Source organism: Struthio camelus, chromosome 5 (assembly GCF_040807025.1).
Source record: "Struthio camelus isolate bStrCam1 chromosome 5, bStrCam1.hap1, whole genome shotgun sequence".
Classification (NCBI taxonomy): Eukaryota; Metazoa; Chordata; class Aves; order Struthioniformes; family Struthionidae; genus Struthio; species Struthio camelus.
Window position 1 is genome coordinate 38777733 of NC_090946.1, and position 15781 is coordinate 38793513.

General features: G+C 34.9%; 1 protein-coding gene across 10 annotated transcripts in view; it reads right to left on the minus strand.

Annotated features, from left to right (window-relative positions):
- FUT8 (fucosyltransferase 8) overlaps nucleotides 1-15781 on the minus strand; it is a 127744-nt gene that overhangs the window by 12891 nt on the left and 99072 nt on the right. For all 10 annotated transcript variants that reach the window (XM_068945601.1, XM_068945609.1, XM_068945607.1 and 7 more), the window contains 2 exons: nucleotides 2667-2913; nucleotides 1184-1360 (listed from right to left, as the gene is read on the minus strand). In XM_068945601.1, the coding sequence (XP_068801702.1) occupies nucleotides 1184-1360; nucleotides 2667-2913 (424 nt within the window). The remainder of the gene's footprint in view (nucleotides 1-1183; nucleotides 1361-2666; nucleotides 2914-15781) is intronic.

Sequence of the window (15781 nt, forward strand, 5' to 3'; positions counted from 1 at the left end):
CTCTACTACAAAATAAGACTTTTTGCTTACCTTGCATATGTCAAAGAAATTCTGTAATCCAGTATGTTATCTTAGATGCTTTTCCAAGCGTGTCTACTAAGAGTAAAACAGCTTGAAATTTGCCATTTTTGAGTAACCTTGATTTTAAAAAGTCTTAATTTCCTTGCCTAAAGGAAAAAATATTCTTTTGCTCAAGGGAGATAAAATTTTGGAAATATAGATAGATAAATAAATGCTACTCCAAAGAAAAACATGCTAGCTTGTACTCAGTAACACTTATGTTTAACTTCAATATATCTGAAGTACTTTCACTAGTTTCGACAGTGAAGGCAATAAGCATTTGTGACATTTGTTACATCTGTGACACCAATTATAATCTAAGAAGGATACAGGTAAATAAGAAACATTATTCTTCCAGGTTTTGCTATCTCAGTGACCCTTTGCTAAACACGTGACTTAATGAGTTTGTACAAGAAAATACTGGTCATGTTTGGAGTAAATGGATGCATACTGCACATTTCCAGGTTTGAACAGTTATACGATTTTTTAGTTTAGCTGCAGCTAGGATTAAGTTCTCACTGCCACATGCTGCAGTGCTAGAAGACAACAAAGATCAAAAGAGGGTTAAAGACAATGTTACAGACTGATAATCCCAGATACATTTAAGGACAAACTCTACATTTATTCCACTGGTAGGGTGAAAAAATGGCCTAAGTAGTCAATACAGAAGTCTTTCTGAAAGAGTCATCAGAAGTTTTTTCAAACGGTTTGTGAATACTTGCCAGAGAAATTATTACAAAGAGGTATGATTTGGACAGGTAAAACTTCTTACTACTTTAAGCAGTTTTAAAAATATTCCTAAATAGTTTCTTTTTAATTTGCATGTTCTATAACAAGTTAGTTGGATTTGTTATAATTATTTTTCCTTCCTTTTTAAAGCATTAGTTTATTTTTAAATAGTCAAAGACTCAACTCTTCTTAAAGTTTTAGCTTTAAGTTTAGGAAAGCACACCTGGAAAAAAAGTCAGCCAAGAGAAAACCAAAATCCCTGGAAGCTGAAATGCAATCTTATATAAGTGAAAGATAACAAAAATAACTACACTAAGATTAACACCCACAACAGTGAGAGATTGTAAACCTAACCAGAAGGAACTAACTGCAACATAAACGTAACTCATCTTACTTGGATTTTGCCTCTTGCAACAGTGAAGGGTCATCTGTAGCCAAATACACTCTTTTTTTGTCAACATGCATTCTGCGGGCAAGAAGTTCAAATCGTTCTTCAACGTGTACCATATATTCTTCAATGGGATGAAATGCTGCTTCTGTTCCTACTTTGTCTGTCCTTCGGACGTGAACACTGAAAAACAGCAGAAGCTAAGAAATCAATTTATAAACATGACAGATATGTTAGCAACCAAAATTTTAAATTTAAACTTCATGCCTGCACTTCCAGAACGCATATTAAATTGAACGCTCAGGTAAAAAAGAAGGATTAGAAATCAGTGACATCCACCTGGATATACCAACTTAAGGAATTATTAACTGGAAAATCTGAAACTCACGTGCAACTATTTTTAATGATATGAAATTAGCTGTTAGTCTGTTCTTGAAAACAATGTAATCATATAATTATCTTGCAAGGAAAGCAAAGGGTAACCAAGAAAAGAATAAGGAGTTTTAATTATAGCATATAGGGTACTCCTTCTAGGCAGGAGGCTATGTAATTGGCATGGCTAGATAATGCTTTTTCAATATAGTTCAAAAGCAAAATAAGAGTATTCTCATCATGGGTATATTGGGGCACCACTTAGAAGGCATGATTTGAATGACGGTGGTAAAGACATATCTTCCCCTAGATGCTTGAAACCTAGCAAGTCTTCAAACCTGCCAGTAGTGAAGTGGCCTAGGGGGTCTATGGTCAGAAGCCAGTAAAAGAGCTAAGATTTGCACAGAGCTACTACGTACTCCTTGAACAAGGCACACTAAGGACTAAAGGAAATTTGTGATGAAAGGAAGCAACATGTGCAGGCAGCAGCAAACATTTTTCATGTTACACCTTTCTTCCACAAGCTGCTCTTCATTGCCCATAGGTGCTTTCCTTCTCCCCATAACTCCAAATACAGTCCTTTCCAATCCTTGGCTGCTGCTACTATACACTAAGAAACAACAATAGTGAAACCATCAGCAGGGGAGGACAAGGCACATACCACGTTCAGGTGTGGCCAACAATAACATTGGATATGGATTCTGGTATGTAAAATGTAGGCTTAGCATTTTTTCCTCAAATATAAAGGCTATAGACACTTGAAAAGAATATACAGACATAAAAGTTTCTAGCATATAAATTGTAAAGAAATTATACACTGAAATTCTGTATTACATTTTTAGATATGGAATGAAACTTAAACAAACCTTCCATTGAGCCTCCATTTATATATCTCTGCATAGCTATATGTACACATGCATGCTTTAAAGAAGTACTTGTGATCAACTTGCGTTATGCACAATTAAAAAATAAAAACTTCATTTAGAAAGCACCCTCCATCCCCGCGAAATGCTTGAGGTTCTTGGAGTACTATCATAGAACAGTTTCTCATAAAAGGAAACACCATACACACACATATTAAAGCACAAGCATTTAAAAATAAAAATTAAATACCTACCCAATCACTGGATGTTTAAAACCAAGTTTTCTCGTGGCTTCCTCTATTTCTTTTTCTAACCATGGCTGTGGACGAATCAAGTATTTGACAAACTGGGAGACCCACCACACTGCAGGATCCCCGTGGACACGAATTAGCCGATCAGCCAGGTCTTCGGGGATAGCCAACGGTAAGTAAGGGGGCCGTGGGTGTAAACTGTCAACAATGGGAAGTTCCACCACCTGGACATCTTTATCATTAGCCTCACCTGTGGTAAAATAAATACCAGGATGAGTCAAGTGGTTTATTTTAGTAATAAACTTCGCAATTTGTATGTAACATTTCAAATATATCAGCTAAACAGTACCTTCAAGTCCAAAGAGACTACCTAACTCCCCACTCCACTTTTTTAAAGCGTCATTTAAAATCATAGTTTTAGACTAAAATTCTGTATGAACTGTATCTAACAATTTATCCCACTAGAACAAAGTTGAAGGTCCTTGAATTCTTAGTAGCTGGCAATTAGTAAAATGTGTTCCTTTTAATGTACTAAAATCCTTTTCATACATCACTACACCATTAGCATGTGCTCAGGTTTACTCAGACATAACTTGTTATAAAAAAAGATGCATGAAATTCAATTGCTTGCTTAAAAATAAACAGAGAAACATTTTAAGGGATAAGAAACTTAAAAATAACTATACAGTCCTGCTAGGTTTTTTTTGTATGGGAGTATTTTTCATTTATCTCCTTTTTTTTTTTTTTTTTTAAAACTATGATACTACATTACAGTACATCTTTGCATTTCATACATTACTAGAACCATTGAATTAGCTACTGTATTGACAGAAGGACAGAGAGAGAAAATTCCTGTCTTGAAGAACTTAAACTCTGAAGGCAAGCAGCAAACCAGCAGCACTGTACAGCTATGTGATTTACTTACAGGTAAGAATTCATCTGTTCTGTATCAACTAACCAAAGTAGAATACACAGATATTTTAGATAGAACTTTCTTTCAAAGCTCAATAGCCACTAACCATTCTTTTAAATTAGAGTTTTTACAAATTACACAAACATGTCTGCAGAACTGATGATTCAAGGTTATTTTCATATGATGAAACTAATAATGATGATCAATGATGATGAAATAATGATCATAAATGAGAATATAAGACAATGCATCACATTTTAACAAAACCCAAGGTTCCAGATAAGACTTCTGGTTTGCTCATTTGCTCTAAAAGGATATTTTCCAGTGAAGACAGCTATTTCTCTGGTTAGTGCTCACCAGCCAGGAAAGAAAACATATAATTGTCAATGACTAAGGAAACCTACTGGCTGACAAAACCAACTCAGTGCAAGGATAGCAGGTCTTAAGAACGATTACAAAACCCCAATTTTTGAACTCTTTTGTATGCACCGAAAATCTCTTCAGTATATTTGTCAAAAGGCCTAGAAATAGGACAATCACACAACTAAGACATACATTGCCAGAATGTTTCTCTAACACTGGAGAGTTTGGCAAAACTAGTAGTCAAAACTCAGCAGTTACTGTTCAAGATACAGGTATTTAAATAAGGATCTTGTTTGTTATGGTCCGGTATATTTTCAACTAATTTTTAAAAGACTTGGAAAATTTGTCCGGAGACATGCATCTGTATCTTAATATTTCAGCACTGTGCTATATTAACACCATTATAAAGGGATCCGTTACAAGAATTTCCCATAAAACCTGTACTGCAGGTACGGATGATATTATTCAATTCAAGAAAGCTATTCATAATTTAATCAACTGTAATGTCATTCTTACAGGAAAAGAATAGCTACGAATCTAGTAAAAATACTGAATCTAGTAAAAATACTGAGTGTTTACATTTTCTTATAATAAGATAGATAACATTATATCAGTATGTCTTCAGAAAGCTGCAATAAAGAACTGACTTGGCATCAAAGAAACCAAAAGCGTTGACAGATTTTCTCAAAATTAAGTCTGGGACTTTGCCAACAGTTTCTTTTCTTTTTGGTAAGACAAGTGGTTCAAAAACTTTTGTTTGTAGCACACCCGCAATCCTCTAGAAGCAGAATATAGAATAGCACACAAGACAACCTGAAGCTTGCTTAATAAAATGAAGATATCCCCATAAAATTAATGATGTGCATATTCAGACAAGGGCTTCTCCTCAAATACCTGTCTGAGACATATCAGCGTAATCAGCTCTCATGTAGCATGAACGTCTATTTGTGATTATTTTCCTTTTGTCTTGCACTCAAAAATACCATATACTGACTGATTTGAAGCAGAAAAGTTAAAGCACATCCTGTTTGCCCTCCACCCAGACATACCACATGACTGCTGAATTTACAAGTAGGAGGTGAAACACTTTATGATGTCTGCTTGCTTGATTAGTTGCCTTAAAATAACTACAACTGAGATAATGTTACCCAGTCTGCGACTCTTACAAGGAATCAGAAGGCTGGCACACCTTTATTCTGTTAACACTATATTTTTTTCTTGCCTCTGCACTACAATGCAAAAGGAAAGAGGGGATGCGTGTATTTTCATGTGGTGGGAAGATCCTTGAACCTCTTTTATCTCCACCTGGTACAGATATCTGCACTTAATCTATAAACGATGTACATATTTTCCAGTATTCCTGTTTCTCCTTCCTTCTTCTAGCTACACCTGTTGGCTGATACTGGACTAGTCCTTTAAAGTTACACTGTTCATCAGCTATGACATACACAGCTAAGTTTTTATACTGCTTATAGCAGAAAGCAATCTAAGTAAAACAAACTGTCAAAAATTTCACATCTAATTCAATGGTGCATTTTTTTCTAAATGTTAGAACTATTAAAATTCTTTGGAGAAAATCTCACTTAAGTACTCATGACATCACATTTAGTAGTCAACTCGCTGACTAAGGAATGAGTATTGGTGGTACCAGTGCTATTTATCTTCTGGAAACAGTTCTGCCAATACTGTTGGTTTTACCTAGAGAATATGAGACTGAAAACTGATCTTGGTCTCTTGCAGCATTCTAGAGAAAACTTTCAGTGTTTGTTGAAAGATTGCTAGCAGGTAATTTCTTTTTATTTTTCTTTTTTTTTCTTTTTTTAATAAATCTAGAACTGATCTTCTCCAATTTTCAACAGGCATAATTTAAAAAAATTCCATGGAAATTTTAAACAACAGAGAATATTGTTTTAGTTTACCAAAGAAACAGAGATGCAGATATAAAGAATTAACGATACAATGAATAACCAAACCTTACCCAGACTGACAGGCAAATATATATGTCAAAAAATATTAAGCCACATTCTTGACTGACACAAATTGTAGCTGTTCTACTAAATACAGTGAAGTTGGATTAAATGTACAGAATAATCTGTTTATCCACACATTTCCACAGAAGTTTTTTTAAGCTATGTAGTCTCCAAATTTAAAAATTTTAATTTTTAAAAATTTTAATTTTTTTTCTACTTAAATAGAAAACTGAAAAGATATACTGCCAATTTGAAGCCTCACTCCAGCTGAGTGGACAATTCCAAATTCAATCACAAAAACATGGCACAGGTAGGAATTCTCTCAAGGCTCTTCATTGTCTTGCTAGCTACTGCAAATGTATTGCAAACACAACAGGTTCATGCTTCATTGGATTTCAATATTTCAATGCTTTCCTTTGCAGAGCAGATAGAAGAATAACTAATGGAAACTCTGTATTATGCTATTTATGAAATGGCAACTACTTCAGAAGAAAAAAAAAGTACAATTTTATCTGTTCTGTACTACAGACTTCACCTCCTACAGCTATTTCTAGGGCATTTCCAAATATCATTACGGTAGTCACCAGTAAGGACTTCATGGCATGGCTGAATTACAAAACGGAATTAAAATGAAATTAAGAATTCGATTTTTCTTTTAAAGTAGTCAGTCAACATAAAAGAGAACTTAAACGAGTTCATCCCCTTGCATTTCTATGTCATTTTTCTCTAAAATTGTGCTTTGTACGTTTTTAATATGTCTTTGAAATTGAATCTGCATTATTTACTCACAGCGGATAGAAAGGTACAGCATGTTGACACAACCTTTGCTTTCTTAGGAAACTCAGCTAAAGAAATTCTCTGCTGAGGACATCATTCTACGAGCCCCTTCCTCACCCTCCAAGGGGGGAAAAAAAGAGACAGTATTCTTACTTCTGTTCCGGCACAATGCTGACCTCCCAAGCTTTTAAATTACCAAAATGTCTTGTAAGCACAAGTTCCATGGATTTTCAATAGGATTTACTTTCCCACATCATTTTGGCACTTTGAAAATCCTACCCGTAATCAAAAATGCAAAGATAACTAGAGACCTTCCCTGTGCTAGCAAGTAATACAATTTCAATGCATATTCTCTCTCTCCGACATAATGAAAACAGGAATTGAGGATGTGGATTTCTGCCTTTGAAATAGTTGTCTCAAACAAAACTACAGCAGCAGCACCTATACTGCCTGCCTTTTTAATAAGCTCAGATCAGCTGCATTATACTTTAGTAGCTAGTTTTTTGTTTCACTCTTTGAAAAACTCTCGTCACTTAAACACTAGAAGCTTTTTATGGCCATTGATATATATTGAGATATCATTTTCAGAGAAAATTAAAATATAAAGATTCCCCCCTCCTCAATCATTTAGATACCCAGCATATCAACTTAAAAGTTTACAGATGAAGCATTTGATTCCATAAATGGATTGCATACAATAGCCAGTGAAGGCATTTTCTGTGGAATATCAAAGTAGAATTCAAGAAGCTTACGAGTAATTGATTTTTCTTTTTACGCTTAGATAGTCAAACGGCTCTTAAACAACATCCCATTTCACCCAAACAGCCTGTATGAAGACTGGAACCTGTTTAAGAGCTCAAGCTCCCTGACTGTAAAAAAATATCATAAAATATATTTGCAAAGGCAAGTACTGATTTATAAACACAAAGTTCTGTCTGCTGTGTTATCTAGGCTTAGTCATTCCTCCAAACAGTAATCTGAGTTGACCATTTAAAAGCAAGATCTTATATAGGCATACCTAAAAATGTTTTTGGAAAAATATATAAAAGAGAACTTCACAGCAGTACTTCAGAAAAACTAATTTCAGACTTAGCTTGAAACAAATACACTGAAAACAATTCTCTCTTTCAGTCTAATGTTAGTTACTATATATCTGAAAATACTTCCTTTGCCTTGTCTTTTTCTGGAATAGAAGATAAACGGTTTATTTTTAAAATAGTCCTTCACAGCTGCAGGAACTTACCAAAAACTGATCTGCCTGCCAGTGCTGACTGGACATATGCACAAGTCAGTAACAGCTATGTCTAAGCATGCAAAGACCACCACCGCCTCAAGGAGGCTGACGTTTTAGGAGGCCTGTAAGTTTTCAGCAGGTCAGGAGAGAGGACCTTAGTATTTGGACTTGGCTGGTCCAGACTTCTAGCTGCTGAGGACTCCCTATTTAGACAAGACATTTTTATCTTTCTGAGTAAGTGATTTATAACCCCAGCTCCCAATCTTGTCTTGTTCTGCATTTAAACACTTGAAACGTTGGCCAAGGGCATATCTTCAAATAAATTAGTAAAAATGCTTTCATGTGCGAGTCCAGATGGAACACAACCCTCAAGGTACACAGACAAAAAAGAGGCTTTGGTTAGTCATAAATAAAAGAGCAGAGAATAAAAAAGTACTACGCAACTTGCAATTCACAGCAGGGAGGCACACATCATCTGAATGGGGCGGGTGAACGAAACTGAAAGACAGAGGGGTACATTGTACTTCATATGGTCTACTAACATCAAAGAGGGAAAAATAACTGTGCAACTCTCCGGCAGTACTGTGAAAGGAAAATTTTCTGGTCTTAAGTCATAGAGTGTATGCTCATTTTCAAGTGGTCTACCGTTTGAGGACAGAATTTCATTTTTCAAAGAAAATAAGAGAAAAATTTAATGCCAGAAAAAATACGAAGAAATAAAATTCACATAAAAATATAACATTTTTCTCCTTAACTATTACAGTAACATAGTATTATATTAGTTTCCACACTATCAGAAACTTTTTAAAAAAATATTGCTTCTTATCGCAATGAAGGACGCGTACAAAAAACCAACCATGTCTTTGAGATACGTCTTAAAACATATGCAGTAGCAGAGGAAGGAAAATCAGCTCTAATGATTTCTCTGCTAAACATGTTAAATGGCATTCACAAAAATGTGATGTCAGAAATATGAGACCCTCACACAGGTTAGGTTTTTTTCTTAGAATATTAAATGTTTATTGTTTCATATGATATTTTAACAAAATAAATGTGCATCTTCCAATGTAGGTAGAAGATAAAAGTAATAACATACAGGTTTTCAAATTTCTTAGCTGTTCAGAACACTGGGAAGAAGTCAGTGTGCTGAGCACCTAAAGACTGAGAAACAGAAATAAAAAATGTAAGAAATGACTGCAGTCTTCAAAGTCTTGGCAGAATTTTCAATTATTTTACACGATAAAGAACAGTATTCAGCACCATTTCCCTATTTAGTTGATTCTTCACGTCTAACAAGAATATACAGCAATAAAAGCATCTTTTCAGTATTAAAAGTATGACATTCTGAGTATATACAAGAAACAGATCTTGAGTAATTAGCTAACATTTTAGGGGCTTTTTATTCATTACTCAAATGCAAAAAAGAATCCTTTTGAATTTCACCAAGTTATACTGAAATGAATGAAATCTCCAGCTTTGTATATAGAACAAATAAAAAAGAATAAGTTCATATAAAATGATATATTCCCAAGTATCAGAATGATTCTCCACAGTGAGAAGTGGGCGTTGCTCTGAGATGCCCTTCTCCCACCTGGAAACGGTAGTAACAGTTTTCCAGACACAGGTCTTGACCAAAGACCTAAAGGCATTTCCCCGTAGGGTTTGGGTGAAATATTTTCAGCACTTGAATCTGATCCCACAGCTGCCAGTTTGGATTACCCTTATTTAAAGATTACTTAGACATGAGCAATACTACATTAATATAACCATAATGTAACAGTGCTGACATCGTATTGGTTAGTATAATACATTAGAGAATAATTTAAAAAGTGAATATAGGTGATAATTTCTCCAAAATCTGAGAAGCTTTCAGTTTGGATTGAAGTTCATGCAAAATTCATTCATTCACCAGAGAATATTTGAAACTTGAAGGACTGTTAAGATCCAACACATTTCTAAAATAATTTTACCCTCAGGTTGCCCTGCTGTCCCTTGATATTCAAAAACATACGATTTTTTTTTGTTTGAACACAAAAAACACTTACATTCTTCCCTAGTATAATGCTACAGTACTACTGGTCAGGTATAGTACGGTTATCTTAAATCCAATGAACTGTGATATTAGGCCCGTATGTAGCTTTTTTGCTAATGGAACAATTCTTAGGATAGTGATAGTTGTTCAAGGAACTTCTGAAGTTTGTAATGGAAAGATCACATTTGTTTGCCTGTCTATGACTTATAACCCTAAGTGCAATGCTGGCCATAAAATTTGCTAAAAATTGATCCTCAAGTCTTAAAAGTTTTCCAAAACTGACAAACTATGAAGCAGAGAAGTACATAAAGTGAATTTTAGCATGAAAAAATAATGCTGGACAATGACTAAAGGCTGCAGCAACAAAGACCACTGAGGATGAAAAAAAAAAAAAAAAACCCACCCCAAAAGCCAAGCACTGTACTGTAGTACAGGTTGCAACAACTGGAAAGGGTATCTATAATAAAAAAAAAAAAAAAACTTTCTATCTTTTCTCCTTTAAATGGTGTATTATAATCTTGAAATTTTTACTATGTTCATATCTACAAAACTGACATGGAGAAGACTTCACTGAGACAACATTATCTTCCCAGAAGTGGTAAGAAATTCACACCCTAGGAACATCTTGATATCTACTTTTCAGTTTTTGCAGTTGTTTTCATTTTTGAAGTGGCATGACATTTTTAACAGAGGGGAAAATATATGTAAAGCTGACACACAAATACATAATAGGATAAGACTTAAAGGACAAGTAGAGTAACATCGAGTTAATTATGAATTGTTAAGGAGATGACTAATACCTGTATGCTGATATTCAGAACGTTTAAATTAACATTGTAACATCTTCCAAGTATTTTCTCACCGTGACACTTCTGCTCATTTTCCCTAGAGTCCCAATAGTTTCCTCAAGCTCTCAACTCTATTGGGAGTTTCCCTAAAAGTTCTCTGAAGCCTGATCAACGAAAGGTTTCTTTTTTATTCTCATTCTCGCTTCCGCATCAGGCACAGAATTCACTTTTGCACGTATCTTCACTTCTCTGTAATGTCTGCAATGAACGGCAGGCTACTAAACAGCAAAATGGGACTACAACGGTCAATAATTTTGCTGTCTACTGTATTTAAAAATTAAGCCAAGAGTTAAACGTCTTCATTCTGATTTCACTAGGCACATAGTTACTCATCCTACTGATATCTTCCACAGTTTCCCTCTCATTTGTCTTAATTTTGATTGCAAGATTTTACAGTCTTATTTTACTATCGGCCTGGAAAATACCTGGCTCAACAAAGCTTTCAGGATCTTCGGTAACACAAACTGTAACACGATTGTAACCCAAGTTTTCAGATAATGACCTGTATTATATAAATTGAGCTTCCTTACTTTACACTTCTTTTTTCAACCATCCCATTGTCATGGGATTGTCAGGTATGACAACAGGACAATAGCTTTTTTTTTTTTTTTTTTTTTTGGACTGTCACATTTTCACAACAGGGACAATGCTATAAAAATGTAAAAATAACTAAAAAAAAATTCACAAATTGTGATTTGTGCTAGAATTTAACTTATTTGGAGGCTAAAAGGAAGCCTTGCATCTTCATATTTGCTCCATAGGCAGATGATCTACCTAAATAAAGTCTTATTTAACAGTTCTCATTTTGTCACAACTGACTGAGTTCCATTACGTTACCAGGTATTTTCAATACACAATTTCAATATATCTTCAGTGTTCCAAGTAACTTTTTTTTTTTAATGTCAAGAACTAACCTTTCTAGAAACTGTTTTCTGTGAAAACAAAATTAAATGTGAATTGGTGCATAGCAGCAAAGAGCTACAAACTTATCTACCCATGTTTTCACAACTAGATCAAAATAGTCTTTTAAATTGCTTGGAAAGCAATAGAAAAGCATGGTGTTCAGCTTCTCCGAGACCCTAAAAGCATCAAATTGTGTTTTGTAAAGGACATACATATCATAAAAAGCAGCACTAAATACTGAACCACAATGATTTAAAGAACAGAACAAAACAAAACATTGAATGCCTAACTGTAACTTAAGAAGTGATAAAACTGAAAATGGCTGGCACAAAGTACTTTTATGTGGACTGCTGGTGATAATGTTGGCATAAACATATTTTGAATTTTTAAAAAGGCAGTTTATTTTACCACAACAACATTTTATCTCTCACAACATATGATTTCTACCAGGAAGGAATGTAATTGCTTTGGGAATATACTCAATTCTTTGCCTCATTACCCTTGCTTGGGATGTTATCTTAAACATTCGTTGATCATCACACTGAAACGTGTGATTTTGAATTTAGCTCTATCAGTTTCATTTTTACCTCTGACTATTATATCCTCGGATTATTTTTCACTCAAATACTTCTAATCAAAACAGGGTCTCAAAATGTCCCAAAGCACCTCAACTTTAAATAGTCTGCTTTTAACCATTATGAAAGATCTTTTTTCAAAATTTATAAACTAACCTAACTCTTGTTAGGAGATCTGCAGCCACCTTAGTGACTTTACGTCTACTCAACAACACAAATCTCTCTCTCTCTCTGACTCTCCCCCGCACCCATCTGTCTATATAAAGTGTTTTCCTTCACTCTAAGATTTCACTTCTAATTTTGTCTTAGAATTTGCCTCTTTTATTTGACTAACACTTCTGTTCATAAAATTAAGCACTGGTCTGATATTTACTGGGCAGAGGTATTTTGCACGTTTCGTGACTGCATGTAAAATTAAAAGCAATAATAAGCTATACATATTTGTAAACTAGATATTAGTAAATATCCTATTTATTTACATTAAAACTACTTAGTTTACAAATACGTATAGCTTATTATTGCTTTTAATTTTACATGCAGTCACGAAACGTGCAAAATACCTATTTATTTACATTAAAACTACTTTAACAGATACCTTGAAGAGGAAAAGGCCAGAAAAGAGATATTAGTAAGCGTAAACTCATCTGTCAGAAGGAAACTTATGATCTGAAAGAAAGCTCATAGGCCTTCGCTGAACTGACCCGAAAACAGCTAACTCTACATGAACGAGTATGGCAACCTCAGCATACATAATTAGATACTGGCTGTTCTCTTCTGCAGAAAGACAGCACTGAATTTCAAAAAAATCTCCAAAAACCTGTAATTACTGGAAGTTCACTGGAAACATGAAGAGACATGTACGCCAGACCTACAGTAAGGACAGCTGGGATCACTGTGTTCTCAGGATGCCTTGTTTTCCTGTATATCAACAATAAAGATTCACTATTATTACCAGCAACCAATCTCAGACTTTTGGTTGTGTTAACATACAGTGTTCTCTATCCTGTGCACCCTTTGTACTACTATGACACTGCATATGGACTGGAGATGAGAGTGAAGAAGTGTTGCTGTCAGGTTACAAATTCCAAAAGCTGCTGAACGTCTTCTGCTGTGCCTACTTATGCCCAAGTATTAGGTTCCAAAATCAGTACTGACTTTCCAGAGACTGCCCAGTGGGTAAAACCATTCCCTCCCCCACTTTGCCTCCAAGAAGCATATACACATTAGAATATCTGTTTAGAGTGAACCACTAAAGACATGCAGATAACCAGTTTGATGCAGTCTCATATCCACTTACACTGATCTACTTTTGCACTGCCACCAAAAGGGGGCGATCCTGCTCTTCCCACGCTCCATATAGTCTCATCCTCCCTTGTGCTGGGCTAGCGGTTGTGCCACACGGTTAGCTGTATCTGGGAGCTCATTTTGGCTCCCTCCTAGCCCCTCACATAAACAGTATCGGTTCTCTTTGGGGCTACTTGAGCCTTTAGCACAGATACAAGAGGGTGATAACAATATGTGGGCTTTATCTTCTCAGCCCCTATGAGCATCTAACACCAGTCAACACAATTCAGTGAAGTATCTCCTTGCTCTCTTTAATTATACCTTCTTATTAATGGCCTCCTCTTGCTCAAAAATGTAAAAAACATATGTATATATTAAATATATATTTTTTAATGTGACACCTTATTTTCCCTTCTGTTGTTCTACTGTTCCAATCTCCAGAGGCAAAGAGATTGGCAAAGGACTGTTTAAAATGAGTGATGCTACTGCAGCAGACCTAGCGTTTGTGCAGGGCAGAGCTACTCAGCTCCTGATGGCTCTATTCAACCTTCCTCATCCTAGCCTGTCTACTGTGTTTAGTTACCCAACTTCTACCGGCTAACTGAAATCACAGTAACTGTATATAGCACATATGCAAATTTTTAATAGACTGAAAAGAACATAATCCACAGTTTTTAAGAACGTATATGATCTTGATGAAAAAAAAGACTAACTGATGGAGAATCTACCATATCCGTGAATAAATTATTCTAGTGGTCAGCCAATCTTTCTGCAAAAAGTATCCTATTTCCACTGTGAACAGTCCAGTCACATGTCTTCATCTAAAAGCAGATTTTTTTTCCCCTCAAATAAATGCCTATAAAATGTGATGGGACTAGCTTTTTAACTTGCTTCTACGCTAAACTGAATGATGTTCTTTAATCTTGTACTATAATGCAGATTTCCCGGCCCTGAGTTAGCGTAGTTCTTCCTGAAAATCCAACGTGTATTTACCAACATGTATTCTGAACACTGAGTAACAAAACTTGACACTGAGCTGCAGCTTGGCCATTGCTGTACAAAGTTAAGAATAACTACTACTTTGTTATCAGTATCCCTCCATTTACACATATCAAAGACCACGCTTGCTTTCTAAGGCTACTATATCATTCTGAAAACTCACGCTTTCCTTCATTGCAACAGAATTCTCAGGTCCTTTTTGCTTTCTAAAATATTTTTCCCATGTTCACTTACTCAGAATGACTTCATATAGAGCATTTTACAAAAACAAAACAAAAGACACACCACATAATAACAACGCTTCAGCATAAAAAACCTGCACTACCTCAGTAGCTTGCTTTCAAGATTAGCTTTGCTGAAACAAAGGGAAAATAGAAGACAAACTGCTTCTCTTCTCTCTCAAATCACCATTCTCTAGTGCGCCTCACACTTAACGTTAATTCATCCATACTTGAATTAAAATGTTAGTAATAAAAGTCAGTATCTAAAAAAAAGATATAAAAAATAAAAATAGAAGTGGATCAATTTCTACAAGGTTCTATCAAGAACAGTGAGCTATGGGAGCAAAATATAATTCATACAATTGTAAAGGGAAATTAATTAAAGTATGTAAGTTAAAATGGTTTTTTTAACATCAATACTAAATATCCAAATGAATTATGTAAAAGAAGAGCTACTGTCAAGGAAGATGTGGTACAGAGAATGAAATTTTTTTTATTTATTACAATTAATTCTGCAGAATTGTTTTTTGTTGTTTGAGGTTGTAATTTTCACTTAGTCCTTTTGATTACTTTGTTTGATTGGCTTTAATAAATTAAAAATTAACTTTGTGTACACGCAGAATCCTGCGTCTGGGATTATACAGATAAACACATTAGTTAATTTATATTTTAAGATCATAGTTCAATGAATACTTAAAAGCTGGCACTACCACCAAAAGGAACAGCTTCTGCCTTTTTTTTCCCCTCCAGCAGTGCTGCCTTAAAGCACTCATTCATCAAACCATAGCTAGCGGTAGCAAAGTCAACCTCAAAATGTAACTACAGGAAACTGTTTCAGATTTCCTTTTCCAAGTCATCTTTTATCTTAATGGTTTGCAGACCTTCTGGAAAGAAGCATATAGTATTATTTCAAACACAAGTGTCTTCTTTAGCTCTACATCCCTTCGCTCCCCACTATGTAATACAGATATGACTTGAAATTGCATATTAGTCTGTTCT